Here is a 20,748-nt window from a genome sequence, read left to right as displayed (position 1 = left end):
TGTTTCAACTGTTCTGTCGAACCCTGACCTGTTCACCGGACGTGCAACCTTGTCCCGGACCTGCTGTTTTCGACTCTCTCTCTACCGCACCTGCTGTCTCTAACTCTGAATGATCGGCTATGAAAAGCCAACTGACATTTACTCCTGAGGTGCTGACCTGGTGCACACTCTACAACCACTGTGATTATTATTATTTGACCCTGCTGGTCATCTATGAATGTATGAACATCTTGGCCATGTACTGTTATAATCTCCACCCGGCACAGCCAGAAGAGGACTGGCTGTGCTCAGAGCCTGGTTCCTCTCTAGGTTTCTTCCTAGGTTCCTGCCTTTCTAGGGAGTTTTTCCTAGCCACCATGCTTCTACATCTACATTGCTTGCTGTTTGGGGTTTTAGACTGGGTTTCTGTAGACCACTTTGTGACATCGGCTGATGTAAAAAGGGATTTATAAATAGATTTGATTGACTGAGCTCTTCAGTAAGGCCATTCTATTGCCAATATTTGTCTATGGAGATTGCATGGCTCTGTGCTTGATTTTATACACCTGTAAGCAACGGGTGTGGCTAAATTGGCCAAATCCACTCATTTGAACGGGTGTCCACATACTTTTGTATATATAATGTACTCCATCTTTTTCAACATTACATAATTAATTCTGTGTAAATTATATACTAAATTAAACACAATGGTGTGTCAAAACAAACGTGTATTTGCATATTTATATATTCGTGTGTGCATGAAATATTAGAATAATTGTAGAACTATATCTTAGAGTAATCACAATCCATGTAATAAAATCCTGTAATTTATATTGATTTAAAATGTCTAACATGAAGTAGGGTTGATTTCTAAGGTCATAGAAATGAGTTTGCAAACAAAAAGAGGTTTTAGAAAAACTAAATAGTATCTACTTTTTTAGGCGGATGTAGTCACTGCCTTACAACATTCGTTTCGCTGTGCGTGTGTTTGACTGAACTGCCTCGTATGTTGATCCCGATTGCCTTCTGGAGAACCTGACATTGGAAAATTAGAAGGATAGACCTCCCGACAGATCATAGCAAGGTGACATTGTTGTGATCAGCCTACCTGTGTTTGAGCTCTAAGATTGGACCACGAAGATGACCCAGCCTCGGCCGGACGAGTTCAAGCCACCTCCGGAGTGCCCAGTCTTCGAACCAAGCTGGGAGGAATTTGCCGATCCTTTTGCTTTTATAAATAAGATCCGTCCAATTGCGGAAAAAACTGGCATTTGTAAGGTCCGCCCGCCTCCGGTAAGTGTGGTCTAGTTGCTGAATGGTTCAACTGAATCTTTAAAACCATTTTAACAACGAGAAGACTGACATCTACCATACACTGGGGGGTTTAAAGGGACATTTTCAACATGGCGGATTAAGGTTTTTTTGCGGATTCTTTTGTGTATCATTCAAATGTTTATTTAGCTAGCTACATAATCTAGCTAGTTTTTAATAACATTAGCTAGCTACCTGACCAGCGGAGTGTATTTGTGTAGCAACAGGAAACGTTGGTGAAAATGTATCTTTGTGCTTAACTGAAAACGAATCGGTACAACACCGGCAAGCTAGCTAGCTAACTGATTTGAACGAGTCGTGAGATTTATCTTTCGCTAGCGACTGATCAAACTAGCAATATCTGGCACAATGACCGTCAACGAAATCTACCAGTTTAGTGTAAAAAATGACAAACTAGCCATCGCTAGTATTACCTAAAACAGCGTTTCAATAAATAAAATGTAAATTTACATAACATTAGCTAGCTACAGACTGACATGGTCCTTCAACGTTACAGTAGCTAACTGGACTGGCAGGTGGGAATTAATGTCTAGCTAGCTTGCTAAATTGGCTAGTTTTGTCGTCAGGGGAGAAAACAATAGACATTTTTAATAACAGGAAAACTTTTGAAATTTGACTATGTATCACTGGTAATGCCAAAGCCAAACAGTCGTACGGTTAGTGTTACGGAGACGGGTGATGTTTATTGTTGAATGACGTCATCAAAAACAACATTCAGACAAACTTCTATCTTACCCATAACTAAGGATCACCTGTATTCATTAGTCTTGTTTGGTTTAGCCTAAACTTAAATGATTTCTCTGAAAATATTTTTTAACTGTTGACCTTTTTGGAAACTGAAACAAAAACCATTAATAACCAAAGAAAGAAGTAATCCATAAGTTAATAATAGACATAACGCATACATTTATTGGTTATAACTATCAATCAATATCGAATGGCGTCAAAAATGAGTGTTAATAGCTAAGTAATTGGATAGATGTCTGGAGATATCCTGGTGAAATAGGATGTTCACTCAGTAGGCCCGACAGTTTTTGGGTGTTGTCCTCCATGTTGGCTTTGTGGTAAACCGGAGCTGTTGAGTTCCATCTGGCCATTTTGTTGGTGATGTTAGTTAGGCTAGTGTTTTTTTAAGATAATAAATCAATCGTGTTGTATGCTCTACAATGCTTATATTGTAACCCTAAATAACTAATTATATTGAAGGGGCAAAAGTACCTTGACCTATTTATATGTTAAATTAAAATAATCCTACATGTCTGCAATACCTCCTTTCAAAGAGACTCCATCTACCCTACATAAAGCCAATTGACTTAGGTCCTGCCAATGTAAAGCGTTTTTGTTGATTTTGATGTAACTCAGTGACAACAGTAGACCCATAGACAGACTCACAGACTTGTAGGCTAAACATCTGTTACTGACAGGTGTTCCATATGGGACAATGACTGGTTTATTGTAAGATGTCCCCATACTGCTGGGTAGATGTGGTACACTTTGTATAATTTAGTGAGCTATGTGTATTTCAGCTAGTAATTTAACTACATTTTGCAGTAGCTTAGTGGTAGTTGAACTAAATTTAAATCTTGGTACGGTTTTTAGTAGTTAACTTTTTGCAATGTAGCGATGTAGCCAACTACTGGAACTACACAATACTTTTTTTTGCTAAAATAAAATATGGGTGAAGTAGGCAATAATTCACTTACTTTTTCAGTTTCAGACCTGCCCAATTCTCACTTGAAGATATATATTTTTTTKTTGTTGATAAATTACACGTTCTGTTAACATCTGACTCCAGAGTGATCTGTCTTGCAATTTGTAGTCTATGACATTTCAAATTGAGAGATGGTAATTTATCACTAAGTAGTTTGGATGTAGTGAGCTACTTTTTCAAAGTAACTTCAGTTAAGTAAACTATATTTTTCTTAAGAATATATTTAGTGTAGCTTAATTTCTTCCAGTGTGAAGTAATTGGAAGCTTGGTAAACTATATTTTCAGAGTAGCTTCCCCAACACTGACAATAGGCCATTTTATGATATGTGTGCTAAGGAATGCAAATTCTAATAAGTTGTTGTATGCTCACAGGGCTGGCAGCCACCATTTGCATGTAATGTTGACAGACTGCACTTCACTCCTCGGATACAGAGGCTCAATGAACTGGAGGTAAGGAGGTCACTTTGTATTATGTGTAACCTAGGTCTTAGTTTCCATATACAATACCCTTGATGGTATGCATCCCTTTGAAACCCAGGCCTATAGAGGGGAATAGAACTGATTGGTCAGGGTCTCGGTCAATGCAATTGTGTAGTTGACGAAGCACTGAAGGTTGCTGTTGTGCTTACCATTATTAATCACCCTTTTCAGAAGCTTTAGTGAAAGGAAGGTCAAAGGTTGCTTGTGCAGGAGTCGGTCAGCAGAAATCTTGTATTTTCAGTTCGCAAATATTTGTTTGTTGCATCACATTGCTGAGTCAGGAGACTGATTATCACCTCTGTGATTTTCTACATTTCAATTCCTACAGTGACTGTTAGATATCACCTAGTGTATGTTCCCCTTTCCTAGGCACAGACCAGGGTCAAGCTTAACTTCTTGGACAAGATTGCAAAGTTCTGGGAGTTGCAGGGGTGTTCTCTGAAGATTCCTCATGTGGAAAGGAAGATATTGGACCTTTATCAACTCAACAAGGTTGGGTGTTTTAGTATTGTTTCAAACTACTATGCATTTATTACATCTTAAATAGTATTTAACAGCATCCACTGACTATAATTAACTTTGACACATTTTATTTCAGAATGTTGCAGATGAGGGTGGATTTGATATTGTGTGTCGCGACAGACGATGGACGGCGATTGCACTTAAGATGGGCTTTGCTCCTGGCAAGGCTGTGGGCTCTCACCTACGGTCGCACTATGAGAGAATCCTCTACCCCTACAACCTCTTCCAGAGTGGAGCTAACCTCCTGGTAAGTTGGACAAATGCCCTAACACTCATGGTTAATCTGTCTGTGTCTGTTCATATTGTACTCAGGGCTTTATGCACTAGCTAATGCTGTGTTAAGCGCTTGGCTGGCTCATCTGTAGGCAAGTTAAGCACTGTTCAACCATAGTTCTACTGCTGTTATTGTGGAAGTACCGTATGTTTGTCTAATGTGAGGATAATTTTCAATATTGAATAAATGGATTGAAAACTGCAGAGAAAGCGTACTGAGTCAATATAGATTGGGTCTTTGTTGTTAACTTTGCAAGCTCTCTCTTGCTTTAGGCACCAGAGCTTGCTTCCAAGCTGATGCGTTTAGTGTCTGCCCCTGAACTTGACACGGTATGGCTGCCTCAAGGTTATTATCTAAGAATAAAAAAATGGCACATGTCTATGGTGGTTATGGCATAGTCTGGAGTTTTTGGTTACACAGAAATGTTACAGACCATTGTTTGTTTCAAATGGTCTCATTGTGCTTTGTCTGTGCACCGCTGACATAGTCTGGGTGTCCTTGCTGCCATAGGCATGTGTGCCATGTCTATTGTTGTTTGTATGTTTCTTCTACATATGTAATGGATTAACTGCATGTCTATTGTATAACATTACATTGTATATGATATCACTAATGTTCCTATCCTATGGTGCCTATGCCTGCAGTTTGTCCAGAAGCCAACCCTGCCACTTGACACAAGTGACAAGGAGTACAAACCCCATGACCTGGCCGAGAGGCAGCAGTTTGTCCAGCCAGCCGAGTCCTGCTGCAACAGCGCCCGCAGAGCAAAGCGGATGAGAGCTGAGGTGGATGCTCTTGTCGAACAGAGCCTCACACACTTGTCAGAAGAACTCCTCATAAACCCAGTAATTCAGATTGCAGAAACTACCCTGTAACCAACTACCTTACTCTATCTCCTTCAAATCCTTAAGTCACAAAATGGAGTGTAATTAGCTTAAAGCCTTGTGTGTTATCGTAATTATTCATGAAAGCATTGGCACATCACTGCTCTCTATTGCATATCAACTTTGTAACATCATTAGTGGTAATTAGAATAGTTAACTAGAACTCTATTTCCACTCACAGTCCGGTTGTGTGAAGATCGAACCAGGAACTAAACCCTGTGAGAACAGACCAAATCTGAGGAGGAGGATGGGCTCCTTTGTTGCCAAGCCCGAGCCAGGTCAGTACCAACAAGGCTTTACTTTAACCACAGAAGAGTTAAAACAATATTTGTGATCGGTGCCAATATCCATATACTTGTATACCATTTAGAATCAAGCAATGTATATTAATATGTACTCTAGTGTGCATTTTGGAACGTAGTGTGTGATATTTGGGCTAGGGAGTATGATGCACCATGGGTCATTCATGAGTTAAATCATCTGGTGTTCCTCATTATGCTCATCATAAGTCATTTTTCTTTGCAGAAAAAGAAATTCCCATTCTAGTGAAACAGGAACCCATTGAGCCGGTGAGCGAGGCAGATGAAAACAAGTCTCGATATAAGAAAAAACCCAGTCTTGATGTCCCACCTCCTGCAGTGAATGTAGTAAGTGTGGATTTATTTGATCCATTCTTTGGATGAGAGAGAATACTCTAAATGGATTATCAACATTATTGCATCTTTACACCAGAACACGTTTTATACATTTTTGTGCAGCATATAGGTTTAAAAAAAAGTTGAATTGTAGATCCTTTGGTTATTCCACTTCAAGAATGTGTCATGTTTTTTATAGATGGTTCTGTTGGTATTATATAGTTCATTCGTTGTGTATTAACTGGAGTGAAGAGAATGCTTCTCTCAGGAACGACTGGAACAAAGCCCTTCTTCCCTCCTCTGTTCTGTAGGTGGACCTGTATATTTGTCTGGTGTGTGGCAGCGGGAGTGACGAGGATCGTCTTCTGTTGTGTGATGGCTGTGACGACAGTTACCACACCTTCTGTCTCATACCCCCTCTAAACGACGTCCCCAAAGGAGACTGGAGGTGCCCCAAGTGCCTGGCTCAAGTGAGTAGTGATGTCTTTTCACCTCATCACACCAATAACCACATTTACACTTCACAGTCAATCTGTACTGGCTTCTGTGAATGTATGATATGAATGTGTTCAGCTCTTATGTATACATAATACCTTTGTTTGTCTGTGAAAAGAAAACTGTTATTAAGGTGTGCTTTCTACCCCTTGTTGTTTATTTTGAATAGGAGTGCAGCAAACCTCAGGAGGCATTTGGTTTTGAGCAGGCATACAGGGACTACTCTTTGCGGGCTTTTGGTGAAATGGCAGACTCCTTCAAATCTGATTACTTCAACATGCCAGTTCATGTAAGTAGAAAATGTCTAATCATCAAGGAAGTTCTAAGAATTTTAATTTATTCACAACTGTCATAAATGGAATATGAAATAGCATTTTTAACATTATCAGGGATTGGCCATCTGACATTTTGGGCAAATGCCAGATGGGCTGGTCCATTTGTTAGCCCAGTGGGCCTGTCTAGCTTCAGTTTTTTTTTTTTTTTACAAAGTGATCATTATTTGGCTAATAATGGGGGCCTCAAAGATTTTTTTCTTCTTCCCCGCATGGGGGGGAATGGGCCGGTTTTAGAAATGCCAGGGCCGATTTCTAGTCCTAGTCCGCCCCTGCATTTAATTGTGCATTTGTTTCAGATGGTTCCCACAGAGTTGGTGGAAAAAGAGTTCTGGCGCTTGGTGAGCACCATCGAGGAGGACGTCACAGTGGAGTATGGAGCGGATATAGCCTCCAAGGAGTTTGGGAGCGGATTCCCCATCAGGAATGGAAGATTTAAGGTTTCAGAAAAGGATGAGGTAGGCACCTGTATTCAAATGAATGACTAACCAAACCAATATAGTATATCACACAGTAGACTCAGGATAAAATGGCAAAACTTTTTGTTCAATCTCATGGCTTGTCAATGTATCGGAATAATTTTTTATTTTTTTTTCTCCCATTTTTCTTTCCCATGATGTCTTGCAGATGTACCTGAAGTGTGGCTGGAACCTGAACAACATGGCGATGATGGACCCGTCAGTGTTGACTCATGTCACAGCAGACATCTGTGGGATGACTCTACCTTGGCTCTATGTAGGCATGTGCTTTTCCTCCTTCTGCTGGCACATCGAGGACCACTGGAGCTACTCCATCAACTACCTGCACTGGTACTGATGTTTGTTTAGGGATGTTGAAATAAAAAAATGAAGTAGTTACATACAATCATAACGCACCATTTTGCTTATGATCATTGCTATTTTGTTTTCCACATTTTCTGTATGGAGTCAAGACACTATTTACGTTTAGAATTTCACTTTAAATGCTTTGTTTGCATGATGTTCCTGAATCAAGCTCTGTATTTGTTTGTGAAAGGGGGGAGCCGAAGACGTGGTATGGAGCACCTGGCTTTGCTGCAGAACAGCTTGAGGCTGTGATGAAGAAACTGGCTCCAGAGCTGTTTCAGATTCAGCCTGACCTCCTCCACCAGCTGGTCACCATCATGAACCCCAACACCCTCATGTCTCACGGGGTCCCTGTAAGTTTCTGTGTAACTAGACTTACAACCATGTATTTCCATAGAATAGTATATAATTCCACTAACAGATACATTTTCTCTGAAATCAATATTTTCTGTGTCCCCAGATTTACAGAACAAATCAGTGTGCTGGTGAGTTTGTCATCACCTTCCCCAGAGCTTATCACAGTGGTTTCAACCAGGGTTTCAACTTCGCTGAAGCTGTAAACTTCTGCACTGTGGACTGGGTAAGATACTCATTGGCTTCAAGAGGATAGACCTGAGAATTTTCTCTTCCTTTACCTGAGCTTCTCATTGCCATTATTTTGGAAGGGGTAGTTTATGTGAAGTGGACTGTTTACTAATAGTCTCTCTTTGATTAATCTCAGATGGCATTAGGCCGCCAGTGCGTTGACCACTACAGACTGCTGCATCGGTACTGTGTTTTCTCGCACGACGAGATGATCTGCCAGATGGCCTCCAAGGCCAACAGTCTGGACGTGGTCCTGGCGTCGGCTGTCCAGAAAGATATGAAGGATATGATCAGAGAGGAGCAGGACCTACGAGATAAAGTCCGCAAGATGGTAAGGCGCCCCCACAACAGACAGAATTATACAGTTGAAGTCGGAAGTTTACACACTTAGGTTGGAGTCATTAAAACTAGTTTTTCAACCACTCCACAAATTTCTTGTTCACAAACTATAGTTTTGGCAAGTCGGTTAGGACATCTACTTTGTGCATGACACAAGTAATTTTTCCAACAATTGTTTAGACAGATTATTTCACTTATAAATCACTGTATCACAATTCAGAAGTTTACATACAGTAAGTTGACTGTGCCTTTAAACAGCTCGGAAAATTACAGAAAAATATGTCATGGTTTTAGAAGCTTCTGATAGGCTAATTGACATCATTTGAGTCAATTGGAGGTGTACCTGTGGATGTATTTCAAGGCCTACCTTCAAACTCAGTGCCTCTTTGCTTGACATCATGGGAAAATCAAAAGAAATCAGCCAAGACCTCAGGAAAAAAAAATGTAGCCCTCCACAAATCTGGTTCATCCTTGGGAGCAATTTCTAAACGCCTGAAGGTACCACGTTCATCTGTACAAACAATAGTACGCATGTATAAACACCATGGGACCACGCAGCTGTCATATACCGCTCAGGAAGGAGACGCGTTCTGTCTCCTAGAGATGAACGTACTTTGGTGCGAAAAGTGCAAATCAATCCCAGAACAACAGCAAAGGACCTTGTGAAGATGCTGGAGGAAACTGGTACAAAAGTATCTATATCCACAGTAAAACGAGTCCTATATTGACATAACCTGAAAGGCCGTTCAGCAAGGAAGAAGCCTCTGCTCCAAAACCGCCATAAAAAAGCCAGACTACGGTTTACAACTGCACATGGGGACAAAGATCGTACTTTTTGGAGAAATGTCCTCTGGTCTGATGAAACAAAAATAGGACTGTTTGGCCATAATGACCATCGTTATGTTTGGAGGAAAGGGGGGGAGGCTTGCAAGCCGAAGAACACCATCCCATCCGTGAAGCACGGGGGTGGCAGCATCATGTTGTGGTGATGCTTTGCTGCAGGATGGGACTGGTGCACTTCACAAAATAGATAGCACCATGAGGAAATAAAATGATGTGGATATACTGAAGCGACATATGTCAGGAAGTTAAAGCTTTGTCGCAAATGGGTCTTCCAAATGGACAATGACCCCAAGCATACTTCCAAAGTTGTGGCAAAATGGCTTAAGGACAACAAAGTCAAGGTATTGGAGTGGCCATCACAAAGCCCTGACCTCAATCCATAGAACATTTGTGGGCAGAACTGAAAAAGCGTGTGCGAGCAAGGAGGCCTACAAACCTGACTCAGTTACACTAGCTCTGTCAGGAGGAATGGGCCAAAATTCACCCAACTTATTGTGGGAAGCTTGTGGAAGGCTACCCAAAATGTTTGACCCAAGTGTAACAATTTAAAGGCAATGCTACCAAATACTAATTGAGTGTATGTAAACTTCTGACCCACTGGGAATGTGATGAAAGAAATAAAAGTTGAAATTAATCACACTATTATTCTGACATTTCACATTCTTAAAATAAAGTAGTGATCCTAACTGACCTAAAACAGGTTATTTTGACCAGGATTAAATGTCAGGAATTGTGAAACAGAGTTTAAATGTATTTGGCAAAGGTGTGTAAACTTCCGACTTCAATTGTATATCAAAATACATTTGACTTTTCTCTTTTTAAGTCAGTCTCAAAAAGAAGACATTCTTAGAGGAATATGTCATTGCTTTATATTTGTATTTTCCAGAACACAATATATTGATATTAATAGGCAGAGGAATCAGACCTAAACAGTAGAACACTGTTTTGATGTATGAATTTACAGGAATATCAAACACTAATGGGACATTGTTCACGCCAATTAAGGAGAACTGTCTGTAAATGCGTACATCAATACGGTCTCTCTGGGGTCTCCATTTATAACATGTTTTTGTATTGTTCCCCAAGGGGGTGAAGCATTGTGAGCAGGCGGAATACAATCTCCTGCAGGATGACGAGCGGCAGTGTGCCAAGTGTAGGACCACATGTTACCTGTCTGCCATCACCTGCCCCTGCAGCCCTGGCCGGCTGGTCTGTCTCCACCACATCCAGGACCTCTGCTCCTGCCCCCTCACCAACTACACACTGAAGTGAGTAATGTCCACCAATATACTGTCTATGCCATCTACAGATGTCAGATCTTTACTTGATCACTCTTTTGTTGCGGATTATTTTCCTGCTGCATTGGGAAATTCAAATGAGCCTCGTGTTTGGATTTATTTTTGCAGTTCTCGTTCTCTCCATGCGGGGGCAGTCAAGTCATTGGGATCAGGGCTCGCCGTCTTAAAATAATGTCCTTTCTCGCTCCCTTAAATGCTATAGGCCTAAATCCTATTACTGCAACATTAAAATCTGCAAACATTTATCTGAAATGCAGCCATACACATCAACAACTGCCATTTTATATAGCTTAATAACATACAATAGATATTGGTCTCCGCTAGGCTATTACATTTATTTATTTATTTTATTTATTTAACCTTTATTTAACCAGGTAGGCAAATTGAGAACACGTTCTCATTTACAATTGCGACCTGGCCAAGATAAAGCAAAGCAGTTCGACACATACAACAACACATAGTTACACATGGAGTAAAACAAACATATAGTCAAAGATACAGTGAAAAAAAAATAAGTCTATATACAATGTGAGCAAGTGAGGTGAGATAAGGGAGGTGAAGGCAAACAAATATATGTATAAATAAATAAAAATATAAAAAGGCCATGGTGGCGAAGTAAATACAACACAGCAAGTAAAATAAAAAATAAAAACACTGGAATGGTTGGTTTGCAGTGGGAAGAAAGCGCAAAGTAGAGACAGAAATAATGGGGTGCAAAGGAGCAAAATAAATAAATAAATACAGTAGGTAAAGAGGTAGTTGTTTGGGCTAAATTATAGATGGGCTATGTACAGGTGCAGTAATCTATGAGCTGCTCTGACAGCTGGTGCTTAAAGCTAGTGAGGGAGATAAGTGTTTCCAGTTTCAGAGATTTTTGTAGTTCGTTCCAGTCATTGGCAGCAGAGAACTGGAAGGAGAGGCGGCCAAAGGAAGAATTGGTTTTGGGGGTGACCAGAGAGATAAACCTGCTGGAGCGCGTGCTACAGGTAGGTGTTGCTATGGTGACCAGTGAGCTGAGATAAGGGGGGACTTTACCTAGCAGGGTCTTGTAGATGACCTGGAACCAGTGGGTACATACACTAGACACTTTATAGTTAGGCTATGTATAATTTTCATAGGTGGGTAGAGTACTGAAAATCTGTGCTTAAGTAAAAGTACTGTTACTTAGAGTAAAAAAGTATCCGGTCAGAGAACTACTTAAGTACTAGTTACAAATTGAGTTTGGTAAAAAAAAAATTACAGCTTATGGTAAATTGTGACTGCAAAAAAAAAAGGACAACAACTTATTATTATTAAACAACCACTTATTATTAAAGCCTGCCAGCACCATCTTGTAGAAGTCCCCCAGCACAGGTATGTCAATGAAGACTGACATCAAACAAAGATAAAGTTTCAATTACGGTCATTCAATGTTGACTTAATATCTATCAATGTGTACAATTTCTTAAAGGTATATGGTACTCAAGACATTGGAATACTTTTACATTTTCAATTGCATTAATGAAAATTTACAGAATTTCACTATCATGTCAAGTATTTGTGATGGTGAATGCATACTAAAAAGACTTACACCAAGTGGGATGTTTAATTCTTCACTCAGAATGAACAGGTAAATCAAACAACAATCAATATTGCAACGTCATTATCAATCATATTACTAGTATGCAAATCAGACATTTCACCATGGAATTAAATTGATGTTAAAAGTGAATTTTTTTTGCATTTTAGATAACCCTTTTCCAAACCTTAATCTACTCCTTTTAACCTGCTACATTCATTCTCCTAACCTGCTACAAAAAGTCAATTTTAGACAAGCTGTGTCCCTTCCAGACAACCGGAGTTACCCTCCACCCTCCTCTTCAGAACCTCTCCTTTCCACATTGAAGGGGATTTTATTTTCTTGGCTTGCCCATTCTCCGCCCCCTCAGTTGGACTGCTACAAGCTGTAAATAGAAATGCATTTTTCTAGTAAATGGCACAAAGCTTAGAGTTGATACACTGTGCTTAAAGACCTTGCTTGTAGACCTTGTCATAAAAACAATGACATTTAGAGAAACACACAGAGTGGGAGAGAGCAATGCGTGGGAGGATGCTGCTGTGGACTGACCCGTTGATATAGGTAACGTTAGCTAGCTACATGGTTGACACAGCAGCTAGCTTAACCAGTTTATCTAGTGGCAACCGAATGTGAAAGCTAGTAAACTATTGCCACACACATCTGATTCATCTGTTCACTCTTTATGCCAATGACAAGGTGGCTAGTTAGCCAACAAGAAGACATATGGGGAGCTAAAAATAGACTAACTTTTTCTGTCAGATTCTGGGTGAGCCAAAACTAGCTAACTAGTTATTTGATTTGCACTTGTCCTCAAAACAATTTCAACAGCAGAATTATATCTTAACAATATTTCTTACTCCAGAAATACACAGTGTACAAAACATTAAGAACACCTTCCTAATATCTACAAAGTGTCGAAAGCGGCCCATGTTGACTCTAATGCTTCCCACAGTTGTGTCAAGTTGGCTGAATGTCCTTTGGGTGGTGGACCATTCTACACACGGGAAACTGTTGAGCATGAAAAACCCAGCAGCGTTACAGTTCTTGACACGAAACAGAGTGCCTGGCATCTACTACCATAATCTGTTCAACGGCACTTAAATATTTTGTCCTTCATTAACCCCTTAGACCCCAATAGAATTCTGCTGTAGATTACTGATCATTTAAGATGGAAGCTAATTTTCTCACACATTTCAAACAGACATAGCAAAAAAACAAATGACAATTTAACTTAGTTTTAAAGAGCATGACCTCTTCATTAATATGACGCCACATTAATTTTAACAAAGCAAATTTGAGAACAAGGCTACCTAAATTCTATCAGCATATTGATTGCACTATTCGTGGGGGTAATACACTCGACCACTGCTACTCTAACTTTCGCGATGCATACAAAGCCCTCCCTTCGGCAAATCCGACCACGACGCCATCTTGCTCCTACCGTCTTATAGGCAGAAACTAAAACAGGATGTACCAGTGATGAGAACCATTCAACGCTGGTCTGACCAAACGGAATCCACGCTTCAAGATTGTTTTGATCACGCGGACTGGGATGTGTTCCAGTCAGCCTCAGAATAACATGGACCTATATGCTGTTTTGGTGAGTGAATTTGTAAGGAAGTGCATTGGAGATGTTGTACCTATACTGTGACTATTAAAATGTACCCTAACCAGAAACCATGGATGGATGGATGGGGGCATTCACGCAAAACTGAAAGCGCGAATCACTGCATTTAACCATGGAAAGAGGTCTGGGAATATAAACAGTGTAGTTAATCCCTCCGCAAGGCAGTCAAACAAGCGAAATGCCGGTGCAGGGACAAAGTGGTGTCGCAATTCAACAGCTCAGACACGAGACGTATGTGGCAGGGTCTACAGGAAATCAGACTACAAAAAGAAAATCAGACACGTCACAGACACTGAAGTCATGCTTCCAGACAAACTAAAGACCTTTGCCCGCTTTGAGGATAAGTGCCACCGTCGCGGCCCACTAACAAGTACTGGAGATAATATACCACAATTACTTGAAACAATGAAGATACCAGGCCTGGTCTTCATAGCAGATTTTGAAAAGGTGTTTGATAAAGTATGACTAGAATCGTATATATAAATGTCTGGATTACTTTAATTTTGGTGAATCTCTTATACAATGGGTTAAGTTATGTACAGCAACCCCGGATGTAAAATAGTAAATAATGGTTACTTCTCAGAAATGATTGAGCTTTTAAGAGTAATAAAACAAGGCTGTCCATTGTCTCCATATCTATTTATTATGGCCATTGAAATGCTAGCTATTAAAATTAGATCCAACCAAACATCAAGGGGTTAGAAATCCAGGTAATAAAAACAAGTGTCAATGTATGCCAATGATTCTAGTTTTTTCTTAAGTCCATAATCTGGATCCCTGCACAGTCTCATTGAAGCTCTTGATCACTTTGCTAGCCTCTGGATTAAAACCTAATTATGACAAGTGTACCCTATTTACGTATTGGATTGTTAAGAGTTTACACTACCTTGTAGTTTACCAATAAAATGGGTGGATGTTGAAGTAGACATACTTGGTATTCACATCACAAAAAATATAAATGAACTTACCACAATCAATTTCAATAGGAAGTTAGCAAAAATAGATAATATTATGCAACCATGGAGAGGTAAATACTTCACATTGATGAACTCTGGTCCTATCACAGTTTACTTACTAATGGCACTGCCTACTCCAGATGACTCTTAAAAAAAAAAAAATTATCATATGAGCAAAAGATATTTCATTATATTTGGAATGCTAAACCAGACAAAATTAAACATGCCTATTTATATAATGAATATGACTTTGGGGGGCTAAAATGATTAAATATTAGATTTAAACCTCTCACTGAAAGCTTCATTCATACAAAAGTTATACTTGAACCCAAAATGGTTCTCCAGTAGACTAACAAAGGCTCATCCTTTGTTCATAAATGGCCTTTTTGCCTTTATACAGATTACATCTAATTTACAACTAATTGAAAATGAAATTTGTTTAAAGTATCGCCCTTTCTTAAACAAGCCATACAAAGCTGGTTACAATTTCAGTTTTATCCTCCAGAAAAGAGAGAACAAATGTTAGGGTTAAATTCAAATATACTGATTAACAAAACATTCTTTGAAGAAAATGTTTAAATTGTATTATTTGTTTAATAATATGAAGAGAAATGGAGGAGGTATGTCACATGCAGTTATCAAATATATGGGAATATCTGCTCAATCCAATTTTACAACCAACTGATTGCAGCACTACCACAAAAATGGAGGAGGCAAGTGGAAAAGGGAGGAGGTAGGGAACTTGTTTGCCTGCCACATATTGAAGATAAATTGGCTGAAAGGAACTGGCATAAATAGAAAAATACCAGTTTCATCTGAGGACAAAAATGTTGACAGCTGCTCCATATAGGTTGCAAATTAAATGGGAGGAGCTTTTTGATGTACCAATTCCATGGCATATGGTTTATGAACTGGTACAAAAAACTACACTTGATTCAACCCTTCAACAGAGTTTTTCAATTTTAAATGATATATAGCATTCTGTTGGTGGCAAGAATTGTGTGTGTGTGTATATATACAGTGGGGAGAACAAGTATTTGATACACTGCCGATTTTACAGGTTTTCCTACTTACAAAGCATGTAGAGGTCTGTAATTTATCATAGGTACACTGTGAGAGACGGAATCTAAAACAAAAATTCAGAAAATCACATTGTATGATTTTTAAGTAATTAATTTGCATTTTATAACAGTTAACAACAGATAACAGTTTGGATCACTGGAAGTACACCCATTACTTGGTTAATGACATTTGAGACGTAAACAACAAATGCCAGATGTCAGGCAGGGTTTGTCTGAGTGGAAATACTTTGGCTCCTATGCATGAATCACACATTTCTGGCAAATGTGGGCGAGGCACAGCTTGTTGCCTTTAAAAACAATGAGTGTATGACGACAGAAAAATACACTGCTCAAAAAAATAAAGGGAACACTACAATAACACATCCTAGATCTGAATGAATGAAATATTCTTATTAATACTTTTTTCTTTACATAGTTGGATGTGCTGACAAAATCACACAAATTACAATGGAAATCAAATTTATCAACCCATGGAGGTCTGGATTTGGAGTCACACTCAAAATTAAAGTGGAAAACCACACTACAGGTGATCCAACTTTGATGTAATGTTCTTAAAACAAGTCAAAATGAGGCTCAGTAGTGTGTGTGGCCCCACGTGCCTGTATGACCTCCCTACAACGCCTGGGCATGCTCCTGATGAGGTGGCGGATGGTCTCCTGAGGGATCTCATCCCAGACCTGGACTAAAGCATCCGCCAACTCCTGGACAGTCTGTGGTGCAACGTGCGTTGGTGGATGGAGCGAGACATGATGTCCCAGATGTGCTCAATTGGATTCATCTGGGAACGGACGGGCCAGTCCATAGCATCAATGCCTTCCTCTTGCAGGAACTGTGACACACTCCAGCCACATGAGGTCTAGCATTGTCTTGCATTAGGAGGAACCCAGGGCCAACCGCACAGCATATGGTCTCACAAGGGGTCTGAGGATCTCATCTCGGACCTAATGGCAGTCAGGCTACCTCTGGCGAGCACATGGAGGCTGTGCGGCCCCCCAAAGAAATGCCACCCCACACCATGACTGACCCACCGCCAAACGCTCATGCTGGAGGATGTTGCAGGCAGCAGAACGTTCGCCACGCGTCTCCAGACTCTGTCACATGTGCTCAGTGTGGACCTGCTTTCATCTGTGAAGAGCACAGGGAGCCATGGCGAATTTGCCAATCTTGGTGTTCTCTGGCAAATGCCAGAGTGTTCTCTGGCAAACGTCCTGGTGTTCTCTGGCAAACGTCCTGCACGGTGTTGGGCTGTAAGCACAACCCCACCTGTGGACGTCGGGCCCTCACCACCCTCATGGAGTCAGTTTCTGACCGTTTGAGGAGACACATGCACATTTTTGGCCTGCTGGAGGTCATTTTGCAGGGCTCTGCAGTGCTCCTCCTGCTCCTCCTTGCACAAAGGCGGAGGTAGCGGTCCTGCTGCTGGGTTGTTGCCCTCCTACGGCCTCCTCCACGTCTCCTGATGTACTGGCCTGTCTCCTGGTAGCGCCTCCATGCTCTGGACACTCGCTGACAGACACAGCAAACCTTCTGCCACAGCTCGCATTGATGTGCCATCCTGGATGAGCTGCACTACCTGAGCCACTTGTGTGGGTTGTAGACTCCGTCTCATGCTACCACTAGAGTGAAAGCACCGCCAGCATTCAAATGACCAAAACATCACCCAGGAAGCATAGGAACTGAGAAGTGCTCTGTGATCACCACCTGCAGAACCACTCCTTTATTGGGGGTGTCTTGCTAATTGCCTATAATTTCACCTGTTGTCTATTCCATTTGCACAACAGCATGTGAATGTATTGTCAATCAGTGTTGCTTCCTAGTGGACAGTTTGAGTTTCACAGAAGTGTGATTGACTTGGAGTTACATTGTGTTGTTTAAGTGTTCCCTTTATTTTTTTGAGCAGTGTATATATATTGGGCATACAACAATCTCAGCTCTGTGGATTTTGCTGCGAAGAGACAGAATCAATAGGGGCAATACCAGAATAAGTTATCTATGTAGCTTGTTTCTGGTCACAGGTTCAGGAATGGTTAAAAAAAATCACAACATGCAATTAAACTTAACCTTACAAATAGCAGTGTTGGGAAATTTGGAAAGCCAGTCAAATAATATAATACTCATAGGAAAGGTTTAACTTTAGCTCGCAATCTATGGATAATATACAATTTATAAGAGTTCAAGCATTTTGTAAAACATCACAATTGAAAAATATATGGGACATGGAAACCAAATGAGCGTGGTCTATGGTGATAGGTGGGATGGGCTGAGTGGCTGAGATTAAAGAGCTTATGTTTTGTAATATTATGTCACTACTTTATATAAAAGTAACAAATGTATATGTAAAATGTATGTATATGTAGCAAAAAAGCTGTAAAAAAGAGATTTGCCCTCAGAGGGGGCTGGTGGGGAGGGGTTAATAAAAAAATATATTAAAAAAAGACTTGCTCCCCTAGCTGCGTCCTGAAAGCATGCGCAGACCCGCTGGCTGGTGTGTTTACGGAAATATTCAATCGCTCCATATCCCAGTCTGTTGTTCCCACATGCTTCAAGATGGCCACCATTGTTCCTGTACCCAAGAAGGCAAAGATAACTAAATGACTACCGCCCCGTAGCACTCACTCACTCTGTCATCATGAAGTGCTTTGAGAGACTAGTCAAGGATCATATCACCACCTTACCGGCCACCCTAGACCCACTTCAGTTTGCATACCGCCCTAACAGGTCCACAGACAATACAATCGCCATCACACTGCCCTGTCCTACCTGGACAAGAGGAATACTTATGTAAGAATGCTGTTCATTGACTACAGCTCAGCATTCAACACCATAGTACCCTCCAAGCTTATCAAACTGGAGGCCCTGGGCCTCAACCCCGCCCTGTGCAATTGGGTCCTCTGACGGGCCGCCCACAAGTGGTGAAGGTATGAAACATCTCCACCTCGCTGACCCTCAACACTGGAGCCCCACAAGGGTGCGTGCTCAGCCCCATCCTGTACTCCCTGTTCACCCACAACAGCATGGCCACGCACGCCTCCAACTCAATCATCAAGTTTGCAGACGACACAACAGTAGTGGGCTTGATTACCGACGACGAGACAGCCTACAGGGAGGAGGTGAGGGCACTCAGGGTGTGGTGTCAGGAAAACAACAAAACAAAAGGAGATGATTGTGGACTTCAGGAAACAGCAGAGGGAGCACCCTCCTATCCACATCGAAGGGACAGCATTGGAGAAAGTTAAGTTCCGCGTTGTACACATCAACGAAAAACTGAAATGGTCCACCCACACACTGTGGTGAAGAAGCGCCTCTTCAAGCTCAGGAGGCTGAAGAAATTTGTCTTGTCACCCAAAACCCTGACTTTTACAGATCCACAATCGAGAGCATCCTGTCGGCTGTATCACAGCCTGGTACGGCAACTGCTCCGCCCTCAACCGCAAGGCTCTCCAGAGGGTGGTGCGGTCTTCATAACGCATCACTGGGGGCAAACTTCCTGCCCTCCATGACACCTATAGCAACCGATGTCACAAAAGATCAAAGACAACAACCACCCGAGCCACTGCCTGTTCACACTGCTACCATCCAGAAGGTGAGGTCAGTACAGGTGAATCAAAGCTGGGACCGAGAGACTGAAGAACAGCTTCTATCTCAAGGCCATCAGACTGCTAAACAGCAATCACTAACTCAGAGAGGCTGCTGCCTACATGGAGACCCAATTACTCACCACTTAACAATACCACATTAAATAATGCCACTTTAAATGTTTACATATCTTACATTACTCATATGTATATACTGTATTCTATACCATCTATTGCACCTTGCCTATGTCGCTCGGCCATCGCTCATCCATATTTATGTACATATTCTCATTCACTCCTTTTTTAGATGTGTGTATTATGTAGTTGTTAGAACTTAGGTTAGATATTACTGCACATGCGGAACCAGAAGCGTAAGCATTTCACTACACTCGCATTAACATCTGCTAACCATGTGACAAATACAATTTGATTTCAATAGGAATAACACTCATTGTCTCCCATTGTGTAAAGACACTATCAAAAACGTAACACTCAACACAACGAAAAACCCTGGAGTATTTAAATTGTTGTACTTTTGACTAAAATTACTCACTCAAAATGTACAAAGTATAATATACCTATAGATATTATTTACATATAGAAACAATTATGCAAAATGTGACCAGAGGACAATATTCAGAAAGTATTTCAAAACCCACACAAATTAGGCTATTTTGATTGACCTCCGTAAAAATGCAAACAACTATTCCAAAATGTAGGTAACCTCTCTTAATAAGATTTAGTACAGACCAGGCCTGACAAGATGTATAAATAGTAGCCTACTTTGACAATTCAGTGAATGCAACCAGTATTATTACATAGATAAATAGAGAAGATACAAAATATTTTTAGGACAAATTCATAATTCACACTTTAGTGTTTTGAATTTAGCCAACAACATGTCATGGAGCTTCTGGAAGCACAGCCCCATCTTGCACAGAGCACCCAAAGGTGTTTTTTACACATTTCCCACTCTTTGTCCTGCGTCCACTCCGGATGCACACCACACACCATCTCTTGCTCCCTTCAAACTTCACCTGCTTTCAAATTAGTTACAACTCGGTCCACACGCCCTGGTGCCACACTCTTGGCTCCCCTCTTCCTGCCACTGTAGCCGTATCAAAGTGAATGCACAAGCTGCATTTGGAATGCCTTCAGAGACCAGGGCCTGTGGTTTCTGGGAAGGGGCCTTTGCAGGGTCCCCCACACAATGTATGCATTTATGATGGTGATGTTGAGCATTACCCAAAACGCATACTTCCACCATTTTTCTGCCTGTGTCCAACATTGTAATAGCTCCTCAGTTGGTCGAGATGGTCAACCCTGCCCATATTCTTGTTGTAATCTATGACAAGCTCTGAAACATAAGTTCCTGCCACTTTTAAAAACCACTCCAAAACCCCTGCCACTGTCATTT

The 20,748-nt window shown here is 40.8% G+C and overlaps 1 protein-coding gene across 4 annotated transcripts in view; it reads left to right on the top strand.

Annotated features, from left to right (window-relative positions):
- The first annotated feature begins 928 nt into the window (after positions 1-928).
- The window catches only part of LOC111966647 (lysine-specific demethylase 5B-B), a 36,113-nt gene continuing 16,293 nt past the window's right edge, over positions 929-20,748 (top strand). For 2 of the 4 annotated variants that reach the window (XM_023991497.2, XM_023991495.2), the window contains exons 1-16: positions 929-1,272; positions 3,395-3,472; positions 3,872-3,994; positions 4,101-4,271; positions 4,571-4,627; positions 4,943-5,083; positions 5,364-5,460; positions 5,708-5,829; positions 6,129-6,287; positions 6,482-6,601; positions 6,944-7,102; positions 7,272-7,453; positions 7,659-7,821; positions 7,929-8,048; positions 8,190-8,384; positions 10,322-10,503. In XM_023991497.2, coding sequence (XP_023847265.1) covers positions 1,120-1,272; positions 3,395-3,472; positions 3,872-3,994; positions 4,101-4,271; positions 4,571-4,627; positions 4,943-5,083; positions 5,364-5,460; positions 5,708-5,829; positions 6,129-6,287; positions 6,482-6,601; positions 6,944-7,102; positions 7,272-7,453; positions 7,659-7,821; positions 7,929-8,048; positions 8,190-8,384; positions 10,322-10,503 — 2,222 coding nt within the window. In that variant the 5' untranslated portion in view covers positions 929-1,119. Of the gene's footprint in view, positions 1,273-3,394; positions 3,473-3,871; positions 3,995-4,100; positions 4,272-4,570; positions 4,628-4,942; positions 5,144-5,363; positions 5,461-5,707; positions 5,830-6,128; positions 6,288-6,481; positions 6,602-6,943; positions 7,103-7,271; positions 7,454-7,658; positions 7,822-7,928; positions 8,049-8,189; positions 8,385-10,321; positions 10,504-20,748 lie in introns of all 4 variants that reach the window. The other 2 variants (XM_023991496.2, XM_023991494.2) reach the window with 1 other exon arrangement.

This window comes from Salvelinus sp. IW2-2015, linkage group LG7 (assembly GCF_002910315.2).
Source record: "Salvelinus sp. IW2-2015 linkage group LG7, ASM291031v2, whole genome shotgun sequence".
NCBI classification, from domain to species: domain Eukaryota; kingdom Metazoa; phylum Chordata; class Actinopteri; order Salmoniformes; family Salmonidae; genus Salvelinus; species Salvelinus sp. IW2-2015.
Note: the sequence above shows the minus strand (reverse complement) of the source record. Positions and strands in the feature narration are given on the sequence as shown.